Source organism: Thamnophis elegans, chromosome 5 (genome assembly GCF_009769535.1).
Source record: "Thamnophis elegans isolate rThaEle1 chromosome 5, rThaEle1.pri, whole genome shotgun sequence".
Classification (NCBI taxonomy): domain Eukaryota; kingdom Metazoa; phylum Chordata; class Lepidosauria; order Squamata; family Colubridae; genus Thamnophis; species Thamnophis elegans.
Window position 1 is genome coordinate 58,417,197 of NC_045545.1, and position 27,909 is coordinate 58,445,105.

The window sequence follows — 27,909 nt, forward strand, 5'->3', positions numbered from 1 at the left end:
CATTTGGATGCTAAACAAGTGACTCATATTTATGACAGTTGAAGTGATCATGTTTTGCGACCTTCTGACAAGCAAAGTCAATGGGGAAACCATATTCGCTTAACAGCCGTGTTACTAATTTAACAGCCAGAGTGATGTATTTAACAAACATGTAACAAAAGTCGTAAAATGGGGCAAAACTCATTTAACAAATTTCTCATTGGGCTCAATAGTGGTGGTAGGTTGAGGACTGCCTGTAGTCCCCAATTTTATTAAAACCCGCAGACATAAAAAGGACAAGATTCAAACAAAAGTCACAAATTTAAAAATGAAGTCTATTTTAAAAACTGCCTTCAATTTGAGTATGGTTGTTATGCTTTTCAGATTTCACAAGTCATGGGACAGTACTCAATGGTTAAGAACATAAAATAGCGATGTTTCTCTACCTTCCCCAGAAGTTCTCCTAGCATTTCATTACAAAACCATTATGTGCCACATCAATATGCTTATAACTTTTTATTCCAGAATGAAATTAGGGTTGAATATAGTAAATAAAATAAAAGCATACATGCTTAGAAATCAATGGTGGACAACCCCAACAACACATTTTACAACAAACTTGTTTCTATGTCTTTCCCAAAAATGTGGAAGCTCATACTGAAGACAGGAGTTTGCGAGATTTCAGACTTTTTATACTCAAGGAATCCTGGAATGTTTGATAACTTCAGAATAGATTCCCTTTTCCATTCATATGCACATCTATCTGGATCTGTTATACAATCTAAATTAAAGCCATTAGATTCAAAGTGACTCCCTCCTCTTCATGCATACCTAAATGCTGAGCCAATAGGAGAATTCATAATGTAAACATATTCAAAGTCTTCTTGCCAAGGAGCAAACAAGGGAATCTGCAGAACAGTGTCTAAGATGCCCTGTAATTCCCAGAATTCTTAGCTAGCATATCCTATGGGACGAGCAATCCCAATGTCTTTTGAGAGAGCCCATTTTGGAAGGCTTTTCTAATGAGTATTGTAAGACAATTTAAAGGCAAACTGCACTTTAAGAGGCATAGAACTTACAATACCATTTTTGTTATATTACTTATCAAAGAGGGGGGAAGGGGAGTAGGGTGAAATAGTAAGTATCTGCTAAAAAAAACCTAAATACAGTAGCTTTTTTATCTTTAGGAAAAGATGTGGACTTTAAAAAGGAAACTTGGAAGGCTGAGTCAAGTCCAACAAGATACGCTATGCAAAACATTTTTCCCAACTATTGTCTCCGGCCTTTTTTAAACAGCACATCCTAAATTTAAGTTAAAAATTATTTTGCAGACATCTTGCTATTGTTACAAGTGAGGTTTTGTCTGCAATGTATGTTAGAGAACCGTGGAAAGAGTTGCTGTTCAAGAAACAGAAATCCAAGAAAACTATTGGATTTTATTACTGCACAGTTGAATGTATTAAGAAATTCTGTATTAGGAAATTGGAAATATGTTTTTACTTCACACTAGATTACTAGAAGAGTCCCCAATTGCAATATGTCAAATTGAAGCATTCAGCCTCACAACTAAACTGATGTATATGCACAGAATATATTAAATTATAAATTCCGCCAAAATCTGGCAGGCAAATCCAGAAAGGCCTGTAAGATTTATTCCACAGTAAAAAATACAGAAAAGAAAAATACGCATTTGCAACATTTTTGAGGTTGTATAAAGTATTGCCAACAAAAATTGAATGAAACCAATTCTTTTGTATTATTGTCCAAATCACTAGAAAACTTCAGTTTCTTGAAGAATGTGACTGGCTGTAATAAGCAGCTGGAAGGCATCTCCCATTCATTTAACTTGAAATTGTTATCAAACCACTCTTTACTGCATGGAACATTATTTAGCCCCATTACTTCTCCTCACAAAAAGAGCCATTCCAGAGGAAAGGAGCCCGGAAGTACAAATTATGCAGTGATAATATCATTTTTTCCAGAACGGTGGTTATTCTGCACTGGGATTGTGTGATGTAGAACTTGATGGTCCCATCCAACTGTTGTCAACAAGTTTTTATTCAAGGGAGACCATGATAAGCCTGTTACAAAATCTCGATGAGACCGATTCCTAAAACTGGGAAAGATAGGAGACATTTCTGCTGTTAGTTTAGAAATCCACAGGTGAATTCATAAATAAATAATTAATACCAGACTACCTGCAAATTGCTAGGAGAAAGATATGAATTGCTAAAATGAGGAAGAACTAATGTTTGTAAGCAATCCACATGGGGTTATCTGTAAACATTGACTATGTTCCTTCAAAAAATAAGCCAATTAGCAAAAACTGCTTTACTCTGTTCACAAAGGGCCATTCTCCATGTAGCAAAAAGTAGGACATTATTATTTGCCTCATACGCAGGAGAAACAAACAAATGAAAGAGCTTCTGGGGGGAAACAAGGTTCCTCCTCACTAAAGTCCCACCCATTTTTGCCAAAATATTCAGCCACTAGAGTGACATCAACTCAGCTTTCAGCCTGCATTTAATTTCCCAATTTTAGATAAACCCTTATTAATGAAAGCTAAAGGAATCCGCTATTGATTTATTTAAAATATTTATAGCCCACACATTATCTATTGGGATCTTCAGATGGTGGAGATAATGTTGCTGTTCCACTATTTGAAGATCCTACTGAACAATGGGTGGGCTATAAATATTTCAAATAATATAATGGTTCCAGAAAAGGGAATATTCAACCATTTCTGAAGCATCAATGTAAGCAAGTTTCTAATTTTCTCTTCTTGTCTAGAACAGAGGTGGTATCTATTCTGAACAGAGTCTACAGGCATACTACCTCCCTGCAATGCAGCGTCCAATTTCCTACTGAGGAAAATGCACTGTGTGGAATTCTTCATTTTACTGTATTATCCTACGTGCAAGCTGCTTTCATTGTGCAAGGATCTGGATAAACAAACCCTGGATAAACTCTGCTCTACTCTTGCATGGGTCCATTCATCTGGTAGACCAATTATGAGACTCAGGTGATTTGCCTTTGGCCATAAGATCCACCAGGATAAAAATGGGCATGCTTTGTTCTGATCATCACTTTAACTAGAGGGGGCAATTTGAGTCTGAACTGTGGCACACAATTATTTTTATATAAATATATGCAACTTTTAACCAAGATGGCAATCATATCACTGAGAGCCTAAGTGACTATATGGCACAGAAACTTAGAGAATTGCAAGAGAGAAGTGGATTGAACTCTTTTGTAACTCACATTTCTGAAAAACTGGAATCAAGAACAACGACAGAACAATCTTCACTGATAGAAGCCAGCTGAGATGAACTAGAAGAAAAAGCTTCTATTAACAAATACAATATTTTTTCTGTTAGTTTAAATGTGACAAACAAATATGAGAGTTTATTAATGACATATAAATAAACATGTCATAGCAAAGAAAACCTTATGATCTGTATGTTAAAACTGGAGAAGAAACAGAAATAATTATCAGATTAACGCTTGTGAGCAGACACAGAGGTGTACTTATGAATGATATAGGATGGACTAAGGGATAAAGCAAACAAAGTCATCCAAGAGGAGAGGTATAAAAGAAATTGCCTGAAGTGAAAAAAAAATACACTATATATTTAGTGAGTTCGAGAGAGAATGAATGGATTAGCTTTACATACAAGAATCTTTTTATGTAACAACACAACACAAGATGAGCAAAGATAAAGTAGCTTTTGTAGTTTAAAACTGAAATTAAAAGATTAACAATATCTCAGTAAAAGCCAAATCTGGTTAGGTAAAATCATGTTGTATTTTAATTTTAGCCAAGCGTACCAATCAAGTCCTTTTTTGTTACAAAATAGCATCAACTGAAAATAAAGATACCAAATCAAATTTATAGAAAAAGAAAATATTGCGCAGAATCTAGAAGTATTTGTAACTTTTTAGCTTTCATTGTTTCAAAGGAAAATCTAAAGTTGAAGGACAAATTTCTATAAGATGACTGTAAACTTGAAAAAGACTTTCTGTAGCGATTTCCCCTTCTGTTGATTACTGAAGCAAAATAATCTTCCAGGTCCCAAGTGATGACAACCTATAGCCAAAGCCATATACTTCTGAATTATATAGATATTTGTAAATTGAAATGGTCATGGGAAAATTCTTCTGGAGGTAGTAATTTTAGAAAACATCAGGGAAGAAGAAGCTTTTATCATCTTTGGCATCTTTGGCAACTATTTTTACATCCAGTGGAAGAGAAAAAGCTGTAACGCTTTTATAGTGTTTGTAATTGCAAGGCAGGATTAGTAGGCCTTTTATATATCATGCTGCTGTTTGTACAGTTTTTAGAAAGCTTTTCTTTGTTTGGTGAGTGCACATGTAATCATTAAGAGACTGAATCAGTCCGCTGCAGTATGAAGGCCTGTTCATAAAGATTATAGATTATAAATCAATTTGATCCAATATAGGTTTATAAACATTTTTTACTTATTTAATTGATTTCTAAAATTTCTTGGCTACCCATTTTACCACAGGATAATTCTGGGTGGTTTACAATCTTAAAGCGATAAAAACTATATAGGGACATATATTCACTGAGCCACCTTCCATGACTAGAACCCAACTCTCCACATTCCCAGTCCAGCCCCTTAGCAATTACCTAACATTGGCTCTCATACGATTATGAGATAATGTACACATATACATGAATGAGTTGACATCCAAGAGTGAATGGCACATACATTTGTACATAAAAACTACATACAGTTTTTTCTTTTGACACTGCAGTCCTACCTGTGTGCAGAAAAAGCAAATCCTGTGATACTACGGGAATGCACAGTTGAACTGATGATGGTATCTGGCTTCTTTGTATCTATAAGTGCAATCATCCCACTTTTGTCACCTTTGAAATAACAATGGAGAACAAACAGCTGGAGTTAAATGGGTATTTAGTATGTAAAAAGGATTTAAAAAAAAATATTCCTTACCCAAAACAAAAGTGTCATTTTGATGTGGATGCCACGCCAGTGAGGTAGCAAGATTACAAGAGGCATTGCAGGCTGAATATATGTAATGGCAGAAAAAAATATAATTAGGTTCACAGGCCTATATCAGAGAAGACAATTGATTACTAGCTCATATTCAAAAGAAAACAAACACAAGTAGACATTTCCTCCTTTAAACAGGTTTAGTTAGCTTATTTCTAAAAAAAAAGTAGTTTAAGACTTTACTCATCTATCTAAAAATACATGATTTTTAACTATAACAAAAATACATTGAGAGAAGTTTTACATATTTATTTATTTCTTGCATTAATATTCTGCTTTTTCTTGGGATCTAAGGATAGAATTAGAATTGTGAATTCCCCAAATTTTATTCCCAAAGCCAGCGTGGAAGGTTGGTTAGCTTGAGAATGCTTCACTGACCATAAGTAAGTGTTGTGGCCCAGCAGGAGCCGTTAGAGCTGCAAACCCTTTGGAACGAACTCCCCGTGGAGATTCGAACCCTCACCACCCTCCAGGCCTTCCGCAAAGCCGTTAAAACCTGGCTGTTCCGACAGGCCTGGGGCTAAAGAGCTGTTGCCCCCGTCTTGAATGGTATGACTGTTGTGTGTTTTTAAATTATGTATTGTTATGTATCGTTTTTATTTTTTATTTTTTGTCTGTACCCCCCCCCCTTCCCTGATTTGATTTGTTAGCCGCCCTGAGTCCCCTTCTGGGGGAAAGGGCGGCATATAAATATAATAAATGAAATGAAATGAAATGAAACAGACTTCAACAGCAAGGGGCCCTATGAGTCGACTCTGGAAGATGTGGAGGACCCTGGACAGGGTTCAGACTCCGAGCAGGGACCAGAGGCTGGTTGGCCACCATGAGGCGCCTGAGACATGGAGCAGCAGTGAAAACCAAAGGGAATTGGTCCCCGATGTCAGGCCCTGGAGCAGTGGGAGGAGCTAAGGGAGTTAGTCCCGGACACCAGGGAAAGGTGGGCAGATAAGCGCCGACAGCAACTACGCAGATACAGAAGATAATTGGACCCAGGTGGTTGAAATTAGACTCCTCCCAAGAGTGTATATAAGGAGAGACTTTGGAGGAGGCTGTTTGCAGGATTCAACTATTATACTAAAGCTGGAGAAGCTCTGGTGTGTATTTCTTATCTGTGGAAGTCTGGGTTGCTGCTAAAGTCTTGTCGGTGTGTTAATTTACTGTGAATAAATTGTCTAGCAGTAATCTTTGTGTCGGCGTGCTTCACCGTATGGAGTGGGGTCAGAACAAGTAACCATTCAAATTTAAGAGGAAATGTGAATCAATCCTATATTTTATGCTACACTATTTCAATTTTATATCTTTTGATTTTCCTTTTAGAAGGCCAACATCTAAGAAAAAAAACAGGGTTATAAAGGAGGGGGGGAGGAACACTTAAATCTACTGTTCAGAAGTAATTTGAGCACTTAATTAGATTACTTGTTACAATACTTCTGGATCCTGCATGCATTTCTACAATAAGGACAATTTAACATAAATATTTTTAGAATTCATAATTGGATTTCCTTCTTGATTCAAGTGACTCCATCTGCTGCAAATAACTAAGTACTGGGATGTGAGCTGGCTTTTAGGTATACTGGTAAACGACTACAGTCTTGAACTACCTCCATCTGATTACATCATGCTCAGTGAGCCCCTTTGACCAAATCCCACCTCAAATCCATTCTTCTTTTTTTACTTACTTGGAATAATGTTATATTTCTGCATTCCACATCCAATAATTTAAACCAGGCTTTAACTCGAAGTGAGAGTGCAAACCATAACTTAGTGATCATTAATACCCACTTTGTGTATCTATAAAACTGCTCCAATGACTGGATTAAAGCATTCCTACCATGAACTATATTTTGTGATTATAATTTTTACACAGCACAGTGATTCAATCAATGTTAAGAATGTGTGGTTAGAAAAATTCATTTCATGGGAACAATCACGTTTCTCCCTAACCTTTATCAGAAAGATCTTTAACAGCTCCTGCTGGAAACTATAGTTCACTGATATTTGAAAGTTACAGGCTGCAGTCACTTGATCCCTTGGGCTGTTCTCCTGAAATTTATCATCCTCCACCCCGACTGGAAGGAGGGGGTTGACCCTAAACAGGCAAAATCTTACATGTCTCCATTCCCTGCCAAAAAGGCCATAATGCAGACTAGGCATTATGCTAGGCACAGACTAGCTTTGGAATCAAAGACTTAAAACTTTTCCAACTTTTTGCCACCTCCAACTGTCAAAAAAAAACAAAACACTAATGTTTCTTTAGGCCTTCTTCTGATGTCAATGGATGAAATACTCTATCCACCTCCACCCAGAAGTGGGTGCGCAGGAGTACATGAGAGTATGTATATAAAAAATGGTATTTTAGGACTTTCCAACTGGCTACTGAATAATCCACTCAAAGGTTATGTTGGAGGAGAAAGAACCAACATTTTTTTCTACTTAAAGGAGAAACATTTCCAAAACTATCAAGCATAAGACATACCAATTCGAGATGCTGGCTTTGGAGATCTTGTATCCCACAGTAAAACCCTGCTGTCCTAAAGAAGTACAAAATTAATAAAACAGAATTAAAAGTGAAATTGTCAACCAAAATATACACTTCAGCATTCCAATTTTGCCACATTTTCCCCATTTCTTTGCAATACTGTACTATTATACTTTCATCCCTTTGATGATTTCTAACATTCCATTCACTTTTGCCTTAAGAATACAGAGGTTAAGTCTGAACTTATATCTACGGTAATTCAGAAATAGAAAGTGGAGTTTACCTCAGCGCAAGACAGGAACATTGTATCCTTTCCAGGGCAGGAGGCTACACAGGCCACTTGACCAGAATGAGCTAGTCCAAACCAAAACAAAAATTATCATATATCCCATTCATACAGATTTGCTTATGATTTAAATCAAAGATACTCCAGAAAACATCATTGGATTCACACAAGACAAAAACCTTTCTACACAAATTCAGTTCAAAACCATTAGTGCTGCTCAGAAGGTAGAAATAATAACATTATATGTGTGTGTGTGTGTGCTACAAACAAAAGTTCAAACTCCATTAGTTATGAAGTTCAACAGATAACCATTACTCAGCCCAATCTACTCCTTAAATGTATGAAGCCACAATGGAATGAATGTGTCTGTGCATATGTGTATATGCATATAATAAATAAATACATAATGGGATAAATAGCCATAAACAGGATTATTTAAGGAATGAGAATACTTCCAATTGAGACATAAAACCATAAAGCTCCTAGAGATGAGAAAATACATTTAGATCCACATTTCCTAAAACATTGCATTCAGTTTAAAGAAGGCATACTAAAAAGTTTTAAAATACATATAAAAAGTTTTAAAAGTCTATATAATTTTAAATTTTTAAAGTTTGTTTTTTTAAAGCTTTATGTCAAGCATTGAATGTTTAGGCCTCCCACATTTAGTCTATGGAAAACTGGGGGGTGGGGGGAGTTGAATGGAGCTGGGGAAGATATATAGTCATAACAACAGTCCTTTCTCCGAAAATCAAAGACATTCTGCCAGGCACCTGGTGTGACTGGCAGGCATCTCCAGTTGGGATGGTGCGTTGATTGGACCATATGAAGGACATGTGGGTGCTGATTAGGTGCTTGGACTTTCTTTCTAATTTTCCCAGATGTGCCAATATGACATCTCTAATAAAAAAAATTGACATCAAGTTATTTTGCAGTAAATTTTAAATATGGTACCTGAACAATTCAAAAATTTCATATAACTTTCTGTCTCCAATCCATGCTGGACAGAACTTGAAACATGGCTCAGACAAACAAAAAGTAGCAACTACATGACTAATTCTTTCAAACTCCCTGTAAAATGGAGCAAATCAGTCCTGTCCAGCATAAATGGCATAGTTTTCATCCCACTGAGATGATTTCCGCTAAAAAAATTAGATGAATAAGAGCAATTGAAAAACAGTAAACCTTTCATAACAAAAATTGATTTTTGAAAACTACTGGGTGTCTGAAAGCACATCGATCTTCTGTCAAAGTATGTGCAAAGTATGACAAAACTCAGATGCACTGACTACAAATAGAGAAAAGAAAGTAACTGGACACCACCAGTGTGTTGAAGGTAGACATTTTGATTAAACTCTGCTCATTCATGAAGTTTATTAGATCAGATTGCGATAACTGTCCTCAAACCTCCCATATGAAGATACACTGTGACAAAGGTGAATCGCTTGCAATTTACTTGGGAAGAAAGACAGGATGAAATAATTGAGTAAAGAAATGTTTGGCAAGCTTGGCTCTTACCTCTATATGTGCTGAGTACTGTTTGTTGAGGGATATCCCAGATCTTCACACTAGACATAAAATTCAGATCAGGTTCATGATTCAAAAACACAGATGTTTTTATATAAAGCAGAAAAACAACAGCACAAGAGTCACCTGAAATCTTTGCTGCCACTGATGGCCTGTGTGTTGTTGGAAACAACACTCACAGTTGTCACAATGTCATCATGCTCGTATTTACAGAATTTGTTCACTATCAAAGTCTCATTCTCATCCAGCTCCCAAAATTCCAGAGCACCTGAGGAATAGGGGAGAAGAAAGTCAAATTCATATACTGCAGCTTGCATTATTTGACTGTCTTACTCCAAAAACTTTAGTTTGTATATAACTTGGCAGCTAGGCTTGTCCTAGTAAGAATGTAAAGAGTCCATATTACACCTGGGCTTAAAGCACTCCAGTTGACAATTTTAAGGCCCTTCAAGACTTAGATCCTATCTATCTGACAAAACACTTTGTTTCATACGAACATCCATGCTTTTATAGATTGTCTACCTTCGTGTGGCTAAAGTTGCTAAGAGTTTGTCTGATTTGGAACCAAGCCTTCTCTTTTACAGTCTCAGTTCTTTAGACCACATTCCCTATAGAGATGGGTTTAATATTTCCATTAGCCTTTTAAAAAACCCATTAAAACGCATATGTTTCTGTCAACCTTTAAAAGTTGATTTTCAAGTTATTTTTAAATGTTTAAGTTTGCTATGTTCAATGTTTCTAATGTTTGCATTTAAAACAATATTCAATTGTTAAGTCCCTGAAAGATTTCAGTACTGAGCAGTGTGTTGAAATTAAATCGTAACCAAGTTGTTCAGCTGTGATATGTGGTATTTTGATTTGTTCCATCAAATGTTCATTGAAATATGGGATACCCTAAACTACAATAAAACACAGTTTCATTACAAAAAGGAAGAGAAATTACTCAAGCATTCACAAGATCCTTCAATAATTTTTACATCACTGATTGTTTGGCTAAATCACACACATGGAATAGATAAGGCAGAGAGAAATAGACACTTTTATTTTGTCACCGGCTTTAAAAAAGAATTAAAGCAAAATCCCAAATTTGCATTTTGTATCCAAACTCCATTGTCCAGTTTCTCCAGAATATTCTGATTGTCTGTATGATCATTCTGTTATTTTCTGGAAGTGATTCTTCCAATATTGGAAGTAGTTTTCAGCATTCTTGAATCACCATGTTCTAAGAAATTTCATTCTATCTTTGACACTATCTTTAAACTCTAACAAGTTTTAGGAGGCAAATATCTTTTGACACTCACCTGAATCTGATGCTACCAAAATTCCTTTGTCTGCTACCCACTTCAGATCTGCTATTCCTGCTTCGGTTTGAACACCCGCAGAGCAAAAGCCTTCATTAGGAGCTCTTGATGTATCTTTGAATACCCAAATGGAACCAACCCAGCAACGTCCACTCAAACTGGATGCCCCCAGGAGCAGAGAACCATCTGAAAAGCAAAATTAAAACAGATTAGTGTAATAAAATATTTTAATATATAATGAATAAAACATACAAAGACTTGAGTTTTGCATTTTACCCAGGACCTTTGTTCTTCAACAGAGGACTGTTCCAATAAAGAAAATATAGTTTTGTCTTGAATGATGTTCTTAATTCTTAGTCCAGTTTTGGATTCTTCTCATAGAGAGAGAGAGAGAGAGAAGTACAGGCTTTTTTTTTGCATATACTTTCAATTTACCAAAAAGAGTAAAATGAGTATATGTTTAAAGTATAAAAATATGAAGCAGCTAATGGAATGCTGAGGACAAAGATATATTTCATGACAGCACTAAAAATATCTGAGTAATAGAAGGGAGTTCATTCAAAGATGATCTAGCTGTTTGCCAAGGTGAACATTTAGACTCAGAGTTCACCAAACTGTTATTTAAGATTTTTTTTATAACTAAAAAAAGATCAGAGGATTGTTCAACTCAGGTAAGGTTTGAATCTGATTTTTAAATGACAAACGTTTATCCATCTTTAAATGATGATAAAATTGCATAAGAGGTGCCTTTCAATCAACATTCACATGGGTGTGTGTATGTCTGTGAACCTTCACATATGGAGAAAAGCTGTCTTTCCTGAGTGGTGTCCAGGTTTACAAATAATGCATTACACATGAATACTTTAATACACAACTATAGAAGCAGACCAAAGCACAGTGATTGGTACCAGCAGTTTATATTCCTAAAAGTGATTGATAACCTCAAAGAACTTTCAATAGCCAGGTGATGTCTATATTTACTATATTCAAAAATGAAACCGACAGTTTAAAATGTTATTTGGGAATCACACTTTAAAATCGACTGATTTAGACTAGAGCACCCTTGCCTACATCAGACTAGGATATCTGCAACTGCTACTGTCAATCCACATCATTTGCTATAAAAGATGGGGATTGTAGGCAAGGATAGCTGGAGTTTGAAGTGTGGGAAGACTGATCCTACAGTAAGAGTTTTATACTCTATAGTGCAGAGGTCTTCAAACTTGGCAACTTTAAAACTTGTGGACTTCAACTCCCAGAAGTCCACAAGTCTTAAAGTTGCCAAGTTTGGGGACCCCTGCTGTAGTGATTCAGAACATCGCAGGATAATTGTTAAGTTTCTGCCTTTTTTTTAAAAAAAAGCCGAAGAGAAATTATAAACACATCAAAAGGCGGCAGATTTAAATTGCGTATAATGAGTATTATATAAAATATATCAACAGAATGAAACTCGGCTCACATGGCAGAAATGGCCAATTTAAGAGAGGCTCCAGCTAATAGCGGAGTTCAGGAGAAAGATAACGTGGGCAGGGCACCCACAAGGCATACGACATCCTCGGATCCCCAGCCACGAGAACCCCGTAAAAGATCGCAAGATCTCTGAAATGCAGGCTGCAGGCTTCCGCAGCTTGCTGCCTTTCAGACGTTCGGGGCTACACCTGTCATTATTCCCTGGCAGCGATGGTGATGAGTTGTAACAAAGGGCGCTGGGGACATCAACGTGGTAAACACTCAAGGGGTACCTGTTCGGTAATGGGCCCCGTCCAGGTGGCGCTCCATGCAGGCGGGAGCATTGGGCGGAATATTCCACTCGGGTCCGGCTTCTGTCTCCACTGCATGGCCGGGACTCGCTTTGGCTTCTTCCATAGATGCAGCAGTGAAATGCTGTCCAACAAACTCCAAGAACGCCCACGTGTTCCAAAAAAGACACTCTTACCGCTCCGATAGTACTCTCCTTTATCTCGCGAGAGCTTCCAAAATACCCTCAAGGCGGAATTCAGCCTGCTTTTCTCGCGATATTTTCCTAGACCGTATAATCGAATTATATAGAGCTAGAACCAAGTGTTTCTAAATCTTAGCCATTTAAACCGTATGAACTTCAACTCCCAGAATTCCGCAGCCAGCATCTCGCGAGAACTTCCAAGATTCCCTTCCAGGGAAGGAGTCAAGGCAGTAAAAGATTTTCTTGCGAGATTTTCCGAGACTACAGAATCAAACTCTATAGAACAGAATAGGAACCAATAGAGAATAGGAATCAATGTTTCTCAACTTCAATAACTTAAGTTGTGTGGACCAACTCCCAGAATTTTCCGGTTAGAGAAAATTCCCCATAGAGGCTAGGGGATTCTGAGAGTTAAAGTTCACTCTTAAGTTGCTGAGATTCAGAAACACTGAAATAAAAGACACTTAACTAACAAGACAATTTACATTATGGAGCTTAACTTTTTCTCAGTGTAGGAATTTAAATTAAAGTACAGATGGCTACCATGCCTGCACTTGAACTTATCAAGGAAAATGCTATTAAAATAAGTCATATTTTAATATTGCTATAGACGTGGCCCTTTTCTTATATAAATGCATGGCTTTATAGCTATACTTTGGAATGATGGAGAACAGGACTATAGCTATTATGAATCTTGATGTCAAAATGATCAAAGATGTCATATCACAGTGCTGTTTTTGTAGCTGTATACTACTACTGTATTATACAAATATGCAATCAACTACTATTCCAAGATACTTTTCATTAGAACTTTTGCCAGGCCAGGGGTCCCCCACTCCAAAATCTAAGGGAAAGTGTTAAACTGCATTCTGTCTGTAGTATTCATCTCCAATCAATCAATGTAATTTGAACTGACATTTATCAGGTATGATTGTTGTAAGACTTCGGAAAATGGATTAAATGGCTGTAATCATGTTGAATTCTGGAATCCTATTATATGGTTCTAAACAGCTGTATCTTGAGACTTCCTAGTACATTACCAAGTGTTCATAAATAAATTTTCACTTTCAGCTGTGCAATGCATGCACAACAGCAGAGGGGGGTGTTTTTATTTTACATAATTGCTCATTTATTTTAGTTTCATTGTAACAATTTTGGAGATTCGTTTTAGAAGTGAAAAATGATATAGACATGTTGAATGAATGAATGAATGAATGAATGAATGAATGAATGAATGAATGAATGAATGAATGAATAGCGGCATTGCCTTGCCTTGAAGTAATCTCAGCCACAGCCTGGAAAAATGAGACCAATGATACATTTAAATTGTGGGGTGATACGAACCACTGCCAGTTTACCAATTGTTGAAAAGGGTCTTATCAGATTTCCCCACAAACTCAAGCTTGAAAAAGAGCATATTTCAGCATCAAAGAAACACAGTCCTACATTCACCAATAGCTATCCCTGTCGAATTTTTTTTTAAAGCTCCGCGGGTATTCCCCCCACCCGCCTAGCTTTTTAACTACTCTCCGTTGCCTTGTCGTAGCTCTATGGTGATAGCCCTTGAGTCGGAGGCGGCGCTAAGAGGACACAGCGCGAGTCCGGTTTTCTCGCGAGATTCTGGTGACGGAGGCGGCCATTTTAGTGCTGTGACCGGGGGTCACAGGGACGTTGGGCAGTGCGGGGGAAGGCAAGATGCTCTCTCGCTTGGCGTTGCGTGCCCTGGGTGAGTAAATTGAGAGAGGGGTGGCCCAGGGGGCGCGAAGCCGGGGAGGAGGCGTTGCACTGTGACCTGATCTGCTTTTTCGCCCTCTCTGCAGCCCCGGCCGCCCTGAAGAGCTCGGTGGCTCTACCCTCCCTGTCATCGGGGTGAGTATAGTTGGATCAGCGGGAAAGGGAATGAGGCGCGTTGATGGCCTAGAAAGCTGGGGCTGGGCCCCTGGGGCTTCTCTGTTAAAAACACCGGTTTGTTCCTGCCTCGAGTGAACCCACACGCCATTTGTCCTAAAAGGTGCTTTTTTTTCAGGAGGCAACTGGACTTCCTTGTTTTCCCTTTGAGGACGTTTCCCTTCTCATCCAAGAAGCTTCTTCAGCTCTGACTGGATAGTGGGGAATGGAAGGATTTATATTACTTGCAGACAAGCTGGTCATTTGCATCCGTTTAGAAGGTCATTGATTGAAGCACTTGGAGGTTTATCTGTGTCCTCGGGGTCACCTGAGTGGTGCTCCTGTTTCCTGCGGACTGCAATTTTTCCTCTAGAAACCCATTCTGACTCCAATGCCATTCAAAGGATGTTTATCCCAAATTGTATAACTAAAAGTCTGAACAGATTCTCAGTCATCCAAGTCACAGTTGTCCCAAAGGTGCTTTTTCAGGAGACAACTGGGCTTTCTTGTTTTTTCTTTTGAAGATATTTTGCTTCTCATCCAAGAAGCTTCTTCAGCTCTGACAGGATAGTGGAAGGAATGGAAGGATTCATATTCCTTGCAGACAGCTGGTCACTTGCATCTTTTTAGAGTGCTGTTGGAGGCTTATCTGAGTAGTGCTTCTGGTTCCTGTAGTCTGAAATTTTTCCTCTGGAAAAGGATCCTCTAAAACGATGCAAATGACCAGCTGTCTGCAAGGAATATAAAGCCTTCTTCCATTCCACACTATCCTGTCAGAGCTGAAGAAGCTTCTTGGATGAGAAGTGAAACATCTTCAAAAAGAGAAAACAAGAAAGTCCAGTTGCCTTCTGAAAAAGCACCATTGAGACGACCATGACCTAGATCAGTGGTCCCCAACCTTTTTATCGCCGCGGACCAGTCAGATGAGCCTCCCTCGGCCTTCCGGACCGGCGGGTGGGAAGGCGGCCATCCTGGGCGCGCGTTCCGCAGGGCGGGGGGGGGCTTCCTTCACGCCAAGGCCGACAGCCCACGAGGCCGCCCCGCCTCCTCCTTGGCCGTCGGGGGAAGGGAGGGGGAACCGACCCCGCGATCCGCTCGCTCGGGCAGCCCTTTTTCCTCACTGCAGTTCGGCGGGGGAAAAAGATGGCCCTGTGTCCTACTTTGGGCGGGCGGGCGGCTGGCGCGGCGGAGGCCGGCTGCTTCCGAGGGGATGGGCCTCCGCGCCGCGCTCCATGAAGGGAAGAGGGGGAGAAGGCGGGCTGCGGCCGAAGGGCCCCCGAGAGCCCCGCCGGCCTGACACAAAAAGCGCTGCGGCGGAGGGGAGGGGCGGGAGGCAGGTGACACTCCAGGAGGGGGGGCAGAGCTGCGCCGCGAGTCTTACGTAAAGCCCCCCCTCCCCGCCTCGGCGGAGGAAAACATCTCCCACCTGGGTGGGGCTGCGTGCGAAGCGCCTCTCGGAACGGCAAAGCTCCCCAAGTTCCCCCGAAACGGCCGCGCTGCGCCCCTCCCCCCCGCAACCTTAGTTTCTCCTTGGGAGGAAAATGCAGCGCCGCCGCCCCCTCCTGCCCCCCCCTCGTCATTCCACGGGGCAGGCGGGCCGGGTGAGTCCGCGGACAAAGTTTCGTCTCCCAGGCAGCCTCCGCCAGCAGCATCCCAAGTTCGGGCCGAGGCCGAGGCCGCCGCCGCCGCCCCTTCCCTCACGGGGCGAGCAGAGCAAGAGGGTGGGGGGGAAGATCGGGCCTCCCCTCGCCCCCCCAGCCCCGCACATCTGGGGCGGCGGGGGGGGGCAGAGAAAGGGCGCGTTCATGAGGACTAAAAAGTTGCAAATATGGCCCCCGGCCACTGCAGCGATCATGGCCCCCGGCCGCTGCGCGGCCCGGTGCCAGGTACTCCACGGCCCGGCACCGGTCCACGGACCGGGGGTTGGGGACCACTGACCTAGATGACTGAGAATCTCTACAGATACATGCCATATGAATATTTTCATCATTTGGATGGCAAATGCCTTTTGATTGAAAGCCTTAGATGAAATAAAGGAAATTGCAATGAACCCTGCGGTTGGTCAGCGACTCTTGGCCACATTTACTGTGGTTTATACATTGATGCGGATTTATTATCACAAAATATGGGAAACAAAACCTGCGTTCTATACTTAGGTGGAATTGAAAAAAGTAGTGAATTGCCTGGCCACAAGTAATCCAGCTCTGTAAAGGAGGATACATTTATTCAAGTCTGGTCTCTTATTAGCTATAGGAATGATGGTCTTTGTAATACATGTTCTTGTGCGGACATAACTTTGCATAGTGATAATGAATTGATTAAAAAAAATGTATTTCTCCTTAAGGTTAGGTTAGGTTAGGTTTATTTGGTTTGTATGCCGCCCTATTCCCGGAGGACTCAGGGCGGCTAACAATCAGAAGGGGAAGGGGTACAAAAGAAACAAAAAACAAACAATTTAAAAATACAGCAACAGTCATAACCTCGGAAGGGGCTGGAAAATTCAACAGCCCCAGGCCTGCCGGAACAGCCAGGTCTTAGTCGCTTTGCGGAAAGCCGGAAGGGTGGTAAGGGTCTGGATCTCAACGGGGAGATCATTCCAGAGGGCCGGAGCAGCCACAGAGAAGGCCCTCCCCCGAGGGGTTGCCAGCCGGCACTGGCCGGCAGATGGAATTCGGAGGAGGCCTAGCCTGTGGGATCTAATAGGTCTTTGGGAGGTAATTGGCAGGAGGCGGTCTCTCAAGTACCCAGGTCCGATGCCATGTAGGGCTTTATAAGTAACGACTAGCACCTTGAAGCGTATCTGGAGACCAATAGGCAGCCAGTGCAGCTCGCGGAGGATAGGTGTGACGTGGGTGAACCAAGGTGCACACACAATCGCTCGTGCGGCTGCATTCTGGACAAGCTGAAGTCTCCGAACACTCTTCAAGGGCAGCCCCATGTAGAGCGTGTTACAGATTAAGATTGTATCTGTATTCATAGTATTCAATATGCAAGGTTTTTTATTTGCATTTTATGTCCCTTGAAAAATTTTGCCTGGTTATTTTAGAAAAAAATATGGAACATGAAGCCAATATTGTATTTCCTTTGTAAAAGTTTGGTTGGGAGGTGAAGAATTTGGGAAGTTATGTTTATATTTGCATAACCTGGCAAGATGCAATGTATTTACAAAGGTTAGAAATATGCTGGCTTCTCCCATGACAAAGAATGGCTAACAAATAATGAATGATATACTATGCTATGCAAATTAGAAGGACAGATTTTCTTTGAAAAATAGACGTACTTTTGAATATTGTCAAGAAAGCAATTTAAACTAAAATAATTGGATTTATTTAGCAAAATTATTAAATGACTTTTCAAATTACAGCATAATTCATGTATCAAGATCACTTCACACAAATCAGCAACACTTGGCTCCGGTGCCATCTCTTCCAGAGAAAGGTGGAAAAGTTCGCCATGGAATAATCCCTGAAGAATTTTTCCAATTTTTGTATCCTAAAACAGGAGTCACAGGTATATCTTTGAAACTATTCTAGTGTTAACACGATTACTGATTTTTCAAAGTATTTTATATATGCATTAGGGAATATTGAGGTGCTGCCATTAATGGAGGGATATTCTATTGTACTAATTAGTGGCAGTGAAATGATAAATATAATGAATTTATGATTTTATTTTTAAATTATGCATTTAAACATATTTGTGGCAACTGCAGGCTTGTGCAATGAATTTTTAAAGGCATGTATTTACTATTAGGAAATAGTCAGATAATCACAATAAAAACTGACAGTCTGGGGCGACACATTCCCACATATCAGCATTTCTCGGTTTTACACTAGTTCTACTCCAGTATTTGCAGAAATACCAATACCTTTTGGGGTTTTGAGTGAATGGTGTTTGACTGGGCAGAAGCAGAAAAGGAGAAAAAATGCTTTTTAGGTCCCACTATATGACAATAATTAAGGAATGGGACCTGGGGCACACTCACCCTGTCTGACTTGGTGGGATGGTTAGATATCCTGACGAAGAAACAGTCCTGTAATTTTTCTTTTAAAATTGACAAACATTTTTGTAGTTAGACCTGTGCATTTATCAACTCATTTCAAGGTTAATATAGCAGAGCCCTTGTATCATGTGGGAAAGCCCTATTACAAGTTGACTTATTACTATTAGAGAGACAGTTTGGTGTAGTGATTTAGTGATTTTTGCTCAATTTTGTCCCAGTCCCCAGGAGCACTCTATAAGCTTCCTAAAGGCTATGCATGCTTTTTTTTTACAAAAACCTGGCCTGTCTTCTTGAAAAATGGCCCATTTTTTGCTCATTTTTGGCAGGGAAACCTCCTAGGAGCACTCTACAAGCCTCCTAAAGGCTATTCATGCTCTTTGGGGGGGGGGGGGAACCGGGCCGGTTTTCACGAAAAATTGGCCCTTTTTGGGAGGTCTGTAGAGTGCAAAAACTTTTTTTAATTTGCCTCTTCAAAACCTTGGTGCATCTTATACTCTGAAAAATACAGTACCTTAGGCAAAAGCACAGTAAATAACCTTGAAGTATTCACACTCTTGCAGTCCTAGAAAGTAGGCAATAGGAAATCACTTCTGAAATCTTGCCGTGAAAACTACAGAGGCTTTCCCAGGCAGTCACCAGGAGTCAACACTTATTCATATAATCAGTAGCATTTTAGAGAAAATTGTGAAGTGATAAGGTCCCTGAAATATTACTTTAATGTTTGAAAGGAAAGTTAATTAAACTTGCTTAAGTGCTATATCTTGATTAAATTTTGTAAGAAAAAAACCCAACAAAATAAGGTTTGCACTTCTTTCAAGCTTATGTGGCCTGCCTCAAGAGCAATAGCTTTTGTCTCTTGCAGTTTACATGCAGGGGAAAGATAATGTGCATAATATTCTCAAGAATCATTTTGCTCCTTTCTATTATATTGAGTATTTCTGCCCTCTGCATAATATTATATTTTGCTTATTGTTAGGTCCATATATGCTTGCAACTGGATTGACACTCTACCTTCTGTCTAAGGAAATTTATGTAATAAATCATGAAACAATAATTGGCATTACTGTTTTGAGTGTATTAATCTATGGAATTAAGAAATATGGTCCTCTTGTAGCAGCTTTTCTTGACAAAAAAATGGACGTAAGTACAGTGCTTCAGTTGTATTATACTTTGTTGAATAGCTTATTTTGTTGCAGGTACAGTATATTATAACTTAATATATTCTGCATAATGTGAAGTATTTTAAAGTGATCTTTAGAATGTAGAATACTTTTTGGTATTTGCAAGCATATTGTTGTAATAAATAGCTCCCAATTTGACTTTGGCCTTTCTAATTCCTATTTTAATTATTTATTACTGAGATTTCTAGTTGCTGTAGGCTGGTTGTTAATCTTTTGCAGGAAAATACCATGCATTAATAGTAACAAAAAAAGACAAAAACAATAGAATAAAAAATAATATCCATCATGGGAAAAACCCAAACTAACATCTTCTCAAAGCTTACAAAATATCCAGGTTTGTACAGCCCTGAAAAGCCCAGATTTGTAAGGACAAGCAGTTTGACAAAAATATCATACGTGTGTTTACATAGGCTAATTCCATGATTTTCATCCAGGCTGCCTCCTAAATAAACATTTATAGGATTGTAACAAAATCCTAATTTTTATGTGATTCAAAATCATCTTGCAGATAGTCCTTGGATTGCAGCCCTAATTGGAACTGGAATTTGCATCACTAATTTGCTTTGTTAAGCAAAGCATCACATGGCTACAATGCATAGTGATAGCAGTCCTTGCAATCCAGATTGTAGTCATTAGGTCACAACTGTGTGGTTGTTAAACAAGGACTTCATTCTCCTCCTGTTCTGATTGAACCTCTTCTGCTTCACTTCTCCCTGCTTGCCTCTTTTGACTGCCTGTACTTTACTGCCACCTTTGCTGTTCCAGTTGACTTTCATCATTCTTTTCCTCTCAATGCTGGCCTGGAATCCAGGTGCTGGGAGAGGACATAGCCCTAGTAGGGCATCAGAAACTTCTCTGCCGAGGAAGCTTGCCAGACTGGGCTAGGGAGGTAGCAAGACGGAGCTGGCAGATGAGCAGTGAGGTAGTGTGAGTTGAGGAGCCCCATTTTGTAACACAAAGAACAAGCCCTCAGATTGTAAAGAGCGCAGTGAATCAGGCCAGCAAAGTACAACATACTCTGTGGCTGGGTGGGGCCGGAGAGGCAGAGGTGGTTCCCGGGGGAAAGATAGCGACTGCGCAGGAGGAAGGTACTATTCGATGTGGTGGAATAGTAAGAAGTGAGTAGGCTCTTTTGGTGCTGGGCTCACCTCTACCCTTGCTGAAGCCCACATGCTAGTTTCCTGCATATGCTCCATAGCATGCATTGGAAGCTGCTGGCCCTTTACAAGGCTTTGCAAGAGTAATGCTGGACTGAATGAGCAGAGGGTGTGTAGGTAGCCTCTTTGGGTTCATGTCCATCCTTCATTGAAGCTCACAAGCTGCTTCTTTATGAGCAATTCAGGATCTGGAGACAATGCTCTGTGCCTCTGGGAAGCCCTCAACCCTCTGCTTCCTCTGGTTCCAGTGCCATCCTGAACAGGACTTCCTGTAGAATCATCATCTTTGCCCAGGGATCTCTTGTTTTGCTCAGCAATGGAGGCTGTGGCCTGTTCTGCAGGTGAAGGGGATCCCTGCCCACAAATGCCATCTTGCCTATTCCCAGCTGGGTCTGGCAAGCTTTCTTTGGCACATAAGATTCTGCTGCTCTGCCATGCTCACAGTGCATATCCTTGGACTGCATCCTCATTCAGTGCCTAGACCTGGAAGAGCAGGAGAAGAAAGGAAGGAAGATCAGCTTGGAATAGGAGTGGCAGAGTCTAGGGTGTCTGAAAGGGCAGAGATTTGTGTGGAGAGAGAGATAGAAGTGGCTGGCCCATTGGCAGGCAAGGCTCTCTCACATTGCCACACATGTCCAGGGATGCATCCTTACAAAGCACATGGATCTCAGACCAGCGGTGGGAGGAAGAAGATTAAAGTCAGTTGGGGTGACAATGGCATAGTCTGTGGTGAGTGCAAGGTGTCAAAATGGGCAGAGATTGGGGGGAGATGGGTGTTGAAATTGAAGCAAAGGTGCTTCTCGCATGGCGGGAGAAGATAACTGGGTGCTATGATGAAAATGCAGATTGGTTGCCTAGTTCTCATTCTGATCACGTGACACTTCAAAGATAAGTTGTAACTAGCACCATCCTAATTTCATATGTGAAATGTCAAGAATTTCAAGGAGGTAAAAAAGCTATGCAGTAAAACTTCTTACAGAATTTAATGTACCTGAATATTCTACGTTCATGTGTATTATTACTAGAACTGTTATCCAGAGTTAAGAGATGCCATTGGAGTGTTATTATCTGAGTCAGGATGATAGGCACAGATATTACTTATCTGTTCAAGTAGGGAAACATAAATGAAAACTGATATAATAGGTTGTTTAATTAGAAGCAACCAGTATTCTTGTTTGCTGTTTAACTAATGGGAGAAGCAATACTGTCTCCTGCATTATTCAACATTATATGAACTGGAAAGTCTGCCGTGTTTGTCTCATAAACAGAACTTAATGATTCCAGTTTCTTCTAACAAACTACGGTTCTGTGTATCATATAAATGAAATAGAAGTAGCCATCTTTATGTGCTTGGCTATTCTTGCTAGTAGAAGGAACCAAATGAGAATAGTGACCACCTATATTCTGGTTGTTAACAGTTAAACCAGAATTCAATCTGAATGCAGCCTATGATGTTAAATTGCTAGTGTTTGCCAACGTTTATAACTTCATATTTTTTTCACAGTAATAATTATACTTTCTTTTGCCAATAGTATTGTGTTCAGGTAAAATTAGCATGTAGCAAAAGACTGAACATTTTGATTTCTTTTAGGATTAAACTGGTTTATACTTCTTTCATTGTAGGAGGAACTTGCTTCTTACGAGGACTTTAAAACTGCTTGTATAAATAGATGCCAGGAGGGAATTGAGGAGGAGAAGAAAGAACAATGGAGACTTGATGGTCGCCACTATCTCTTTGATGCCAAGCGGGTAAAGTAGAAAATGGGACAGTTCTAAAAAATGCTTGGAAACAACTCTTAAAACACTTTGCTTGTCCAAACCAGCTAGGGCTGACAGAAATTAAAATCCAAACTTCTGGATATTATGAAGTTATCTTCCCTCACTCTAGAACACAGCCTTCTGGTAACTATTACAATAATGAATACATGGTTTCATTTTTATGATCATACTTGTGATTTATGAGAGTAGTACTCAGTTTGTTCATACCTTAGTCATGTTATGGCTGGATTGTTCTGACATACTCTACATGGATTGAGTACTAAAAAGTACAACTGGCACAGAATGGTTCATCCAGGTATCCTCTTCTCTGTGAACTGCACTTAATCATCTTATACTTTTTCATACAAGAGTCATATGTCTCGCTGTTCCATTTTCACACTTATTTTTCCATTGTCTTCATTTCTTTGTGTAATTGTCTATACTTGCTTTGACAGCACCAGAACATTGCCTATCACTACTTGTATTTTTTTCACTAGTTATATCACTTTCCTTGTAATAATTAAATCAGCTATGCTTTTTTATTTACATTTATTCCTTTACATCTGTATGCATGAACATATTTACGTTTCAACCACATATTCTTATATATCACATGAATATTATAATCAAAATAATAAGGAATCTCATGTTTTCTGGTGACTCTAGAACAATATTGCTATGATCCTGGAGGCCAACTATAGAGAAAGGCTTCTCACTGCATCCAGGGAGGTGAAGAAGAGGCTAGACTATCAAGTCGCATTACAGAACCTCAAGCGGGGTATGGAACGAGATCATATGATCAACTGGGTAGAACAAAGCGTTTGGAAGAGTGTTACAGCCCAACAGGTAATTAGCAAGTATTCCCTTACAGGTGGCTTGTGGACATTTTACTGCTGCAAAAGCCACTAGCTTTCCCTTCCTTTACTCCATAGTGGAAAAAAAATCCAATTGGGTGATAGATGAATCTCCTTGATCTAAGAATTAATGTTTCATTTTATTGATATTACACTTTTGTATTTTGTTGATGAACCATTTTAATCAAACTATTTATTTTCATGTGTTTTATATTGTTTCATAGTCTGTGCTGTAAGATACATGTAATAAGTATATGCTACATATTTTTAATGTTGCATATTCTTTGAAAAGGTTTTAGAAAAGGTTCTAAGAATATATGCTGGACTTGCAGATTCTTCAGCTCATCAACCTCGATATTTGGAGATCGATTGTTAATTGATCTCCAAATGTATCTGGAAATAATTTAATAACAATTGCTTTAATTAATAGTAATACTACAATAATAACCCAATTTTTACCTTTGGGAGTTAGTATTGATCACATTGGGGAACGCTCCTGTAAGGCAACCATGTCTTTTTCGAAACTTCCACAGACTGAAAAGAGAACACAGCTGCATTCATGGCCACACAGAAATCTAAAAAAATGTGGCTTGGCTGCTCTAAAGATATCCCACAGTTCTGAATTCCAGCGTAGCTTTGAATTAATGTCACAACATACAGAGTCTCTTTGTACATCTTTTTTGAAGTATACAAGACATAAAAACAAAAGCAACTCTTAGATATTACCCATTAATACTTATTGAGGAATGAGCAATATTTTGGGGCCAGTGAGAACTACTGTAATTTTAAGGGGAAATTGAGAGTGTCACAAATGGTTGTCATGGGCTACAAATGGTAGCTTATAGATAAGTGCTATTTTACTTTCAAAGTTGCTGTGTGATGTGATATTCTTACAAATAACAATTATATCAACTTTTCATTTTGAAATTAATGGTCAGGCAGAAAAGCAACTACTATATTTTTCAGAGTATAAGACACTTTTTTTCCTCAAAAAAGAGGGTAAAAATCTGGGTGCATCTTATACACTGAATGCAACATTTTTGGCCTCCTGAAACCCCATCACCATCACCAAAATAGCCATGCATGGCCTTTAGGAGGCTTCCAGGGTGCTCCTGGGGGCTGGGGAGGGCAGAAATGAGGGAAAAACGGGCCATTTTTTACTCATTTGCCCCTCCCCCCGCCCAGCCCCCAGAAGCACTCTATAAGCCTCCTAAAGGCTATGCATGCCCTTTTGTTTTGACAAAAAACGGGGGATTTTTTGCTCGTTTTGGGGGGGCCCTCTGAGCCCCCAGGAGCATTCTATAAGCCTCCTAAAGGCTATGCATGCACTTTTTTGACGAAAAACTGGCCCGTTTTTGCGAAAAACAGGCTGTTTTGGAGAGGTCTGCAGAGTGCAAAAACTTTTTTAAAAATTTGCTTCTTCAAAATCTTGGTGTGTCTTATACTCTGAAAAATACGGTAGATACCGGACTCCTTTCTCAATCTTGGTTCTTTTATTTTATTTTAAATATAGCAAGCTGTAAAACAAAGTACAGACTTCTTTACTGGATTCTCCATAGCAGATGGGCTTTTCAAAATCATGATTACAAAGTAACGGATGACAGTCTGGTATTTTATTTGGAAGGGAGTAAAGAGAAATAAATTGAGATTCTCATTCTTTGAAAGTAAAGGAAGCATGGGAAAAAGTTTCCTTTCTAATAATATGTGTGTCATGGTGACCATGGCCATCATGGCAGCTATGTTCGGAGAGCCCCCAATAACATACCTCAAAATCTTGACCAATTTCCACCCTGTAGAGATTGGGAACTTCACTGTCATTCATTGTTAGAATGACAGCTATTACTTTTTAACTTATTTGTTAAATCACTCAGTTGATGCTAAGAACCATGTTAGCCTCAATTAAGTGAAACTGCTTTGTTTTGTTCTTTATTTTGCAAGTTTGGCAAAACATGACTTACAGACTCAGCCAAATATGAGCTATTCAACAAATAAGCATATATATAAGTATGTGAAACTCCATTGGAATTTGGAGTGGGAAGTTTTTTAAAAATATTTCTATATAAAATTAATAGATTGCAATTATTTCTCTAGAGGTCCAAACCAGATTTTACTTTAAATGCATAGTTATCAAACATAACTTCTGTTTTTCTTAGCTTTTTTAATGAGATTAATCACTGTATTTGGAGATAATTTTTCATTATAATTGTGATGGAAAGGCATGATTAATTATGTCTTTTTCCTTAGCTCAAAATGCAGAAAATGAAAATATGATATGGCACCCTTTTTCCTCATAAAATTGTCTTGTCTTTTTTCATATCAGTCCATGCTAAAAAGATTACTTCATAAACCAACAGTATGCTTTAACAAAATGTTTTTATTCTAAATACAGGGAAATTGGTCTAGGGTAGTCTTCACAAATCTTATATCTCTACATTCTAAATAGCAGATGTTTTCATTGAGAGATTGGGTAAAGAGTTAAATATTTTTCAAGATGCCAATTAGATTCTCTAGGAATGGGTTTCTTTAAGTTACATTTTTTCTTCAGGGACCAGAATACTTTATTTAAGAACCATGTATGTTCTTATTTTTTGTGTAGTTTTATATCTGATCAGTAGATTATTTTTTAATACTGGTTTTTGGAAAGATCAAATGTAGTTTAAGTAACTTCATTCTTGGGTATTAGTTGATTAGCCATATCAAAGTGCAAAGTTCCCAAAACAAATTATTACTAAAATTTGATAAAAAGCAAATTTAAAATGAAATTGTAATAAAATGTGATTTAAAATGAAATTGGAATAAAATATAGTCTACAATGAAATTGGAATAGAATGCAATAATTTATGATATAGATAAAATATGATAAAATTATATTTCGGTGTCACCCCTGCAATCTACTCCAATTAGTCCCACATATGCAGATCTCAACTGAACCATTTTGCTTAAATATTGTGCTGTGTTAAATTTATTTTTAGATTCTGACCGCACATAAGTTATTTTGGTATGGGGAATCCCAATGGCATTTGTTTGGTATATAGACCGAGGTACCTGTCTCTCACCCTCTTGTATAAGGCAACAATCAAATAGGATGTAAACCAGGTCTTCTACCTCTGCCGCTCCGCAAATGCAGAGATGTTCATTGTAGGGTATAGAATGGAATCTTCCATATCTGACCATTGTGTCAAGTTGTTCGAATCTCGTTCGCGTAAATATCTTCCTTAGATGTTTTGGCAGTTGTAACTTCAAATAGCTGTCTACTTGAAAACTATGTTTGTATTTGTTCAACCATTTCAGATTACACACCTTACTAAGGATAGCTATGTCATTTTGTGTTTCTGTATTCTTAATTCTTTGGGCAGCTCTTTTTTAAAATTAAATTCTTAATTTCAGTCAAAACTAAATGTTTTAAAATTTGTGTACATTTAATAGCATGTAATTTGTTTTTGTACAGAAGTCAGTTGTGTAGAATCATAAAGCTGCAGTGAACCTCCAGATCTTGAATATTTTCTGTAGGTTCTTTAAACTTAACATGTTAATTTCTTTTCTATATTATAGGAGAAGGAGAACATTGCCAAATGCCTTTTGGACCTGAAAGCATTATCAACCTCTGCCCAAGCATCTCTTTAAGTCAAACGTTATTGAAACTTCCAAAATTGTACAATTTCTATCTTTAATTAAAACATATGTATCATGGTTTGGTTTACTCTGAAAGTTCCTTGAATGTGTTCCTCTCCTTATATAGTATTCAGAAAAGAGATACTTTTGAAAATTTAACCACAAAATAATGTAAATGAAATTCATATTTGTCTTCTCTAAATATGGCTAATACTGTTTCACACACAAATATTTCAGAAGTGTTTTATCGGGCCTCTTCACAAACTTGGAGAAAGATTTTCCTGTTTTAAGAAATCGACTTATTGTAGTTAATTCAACTCTTAAAATAGTAGCACACTGGTGGCATAGGATCAGAGTTTATCAGGTTGGGATTTTATGAAATATCAGTAACAGCTTGATATTCATTAGATCAGCAAATAGCACTTTTTAAATATTTAACACTGGTCTAGTAAGGTCTGTTAACTGCTTTCTTCAAATGAAGTAAGTGTCTAGTGCAACCTTATGTAGTGGAATATAGTAAGGAGGTGGATTCCCAGAAGGGAGAAGTGCATTTCAAAGGAGTAAGAGGCAACTCAGTCCAGATATGTGTGAGAGAAAGAAAATGAAAATGTTTCCTAATAGTTCACAGGGAAGTGTATATTGTAAATGAAGATAGTAGAATGCTCAGTTTGGCAAGATTTTGTCTATTGGTGTAAAACAATAAAGAACATCTTAAAAGAATCACATGTGTCAGTCTTGGTTTGGGACTGACACCTTAGTACTTGGCAGTGTATGTTCAAAGTAATCTATCAGCATTTATACCTTGTGGCTAAACAACTATTCACATGTGTATTTAATAGAGATTAAAATGTAAAATACAGGATTCATTTCTGTATATAGGTAACAGATAACAGTAACCCAGTGA

General features: G+C 38.7%; 2 protein-coding genes across 2 annotated transcripts; one reads left to right on the forward strand and one right to left on the reverse strand.

The window, feature by feature from the left end:
• Nucleotides 1-480: 480 nt before the first annotated feature.
• WDR77 (WD repeat domain 77) lies at nt 481-12,586 on the reverse strand. Its single transcript, XM_032217465.1, has 10 exons — nt 12,354-12,586; nt 10,612-10,797; nt 9,437-9,578; nt 9,302-9,351; nt 7,781-7,851; nt 7,495-7,549; nt 4,959-5,030; nt 4,765-4,873; nt 3,241-3,309; nt 481-2,095 (listed from the first exon to the last, which is right to left on the reverse strand). Exons 1-10 carry the CDS (start codon nt 12,475-12,477, stop codon nt 1,933-1,935), a joined length of 1,041 nt encoding a protein of 346 aa, XP_032073356.1. The 5' UTR covers nt 12,478-12,586; the 3' UTR covers nt 481-1,932.
• A 1,583-nt stretch (nt 12,587-14,169) lies between these two features.
• ATP5PB (ATP synthase peripheral stalk-membrane subunit b) lies at nt 14,170-27,725 on the forward strand. Its single transcript, XM_032217466.1, has 7 exons — nt 14,170-14,279; nt 14,374-14,422; nt 17,805-17,950; nt 19,420-19,583; nt 22,405-22,530; nt 23,206-23,385; nt 26,946-27,725. Exons 1-7 carry the CDS (start codon nt 14,249-14,251, stop codon nt 27,015-27,017), a joined length of 768 nt encoding a protein of 255 aa, XP_032073357.1. The 5' UTR covers nt 14,170-14,248; the 3' UTR covers nt 27,018-27,725.
• Nucleotides 27,726-27,909: the final 184 nt, after the last annotated feature.

What these genes read in the sequence shown, in the direction of transcription:
- WDR77 (XM_032217465.1), bottom strand. Translation starts at nt 12,477, where the DNA reads ATGGAAGAAGCCAAAGCGAGTCCCGGCCATGCAGTGGAGACAGAAGCC. An exon ending in AGTGGCAGCAAAGATTTCAG is followed by an intron (nt 9,352 to 9,436) that starts GTGACTCTTGTG and finishes TTTTATGTCTAG; the next exon opens with TGTGAAGATCTGGGATATCC. An exon ending in AAATGACACTTTTGTTTTGG is followed by an intron (nt 4,874 to 4,958) that starts GTAAGGAATATT and finishes GTTATTTCAAAG; the next exon opens with GTGACAAAAGTGGGATGATT.
- ATP5PB (XM_032217466.1), top strand. Translation starts at nt 14,249, where the DNA reads ATGCTCTCTCGCTTGGCGTTGCGTGCCCTGG. An exon ending in CTACCCTCCCTGTCATCGGG is followed by an intron (nt 14,423 to 17,804) that starts GTGAGTATAGTT and finishes TTCAAATTACAG; the next exon opens with CATAATTCATGTATCAAGAT. An exon ending in AGAGTGTTACAGCCCAACAG is followed by an intron (nt 23,386 to 26,945) that starts GTAATTAGCAAG and finishes TCTATATTATAG; the next exon opens with GAGAAGGAGAACATTGCCAA.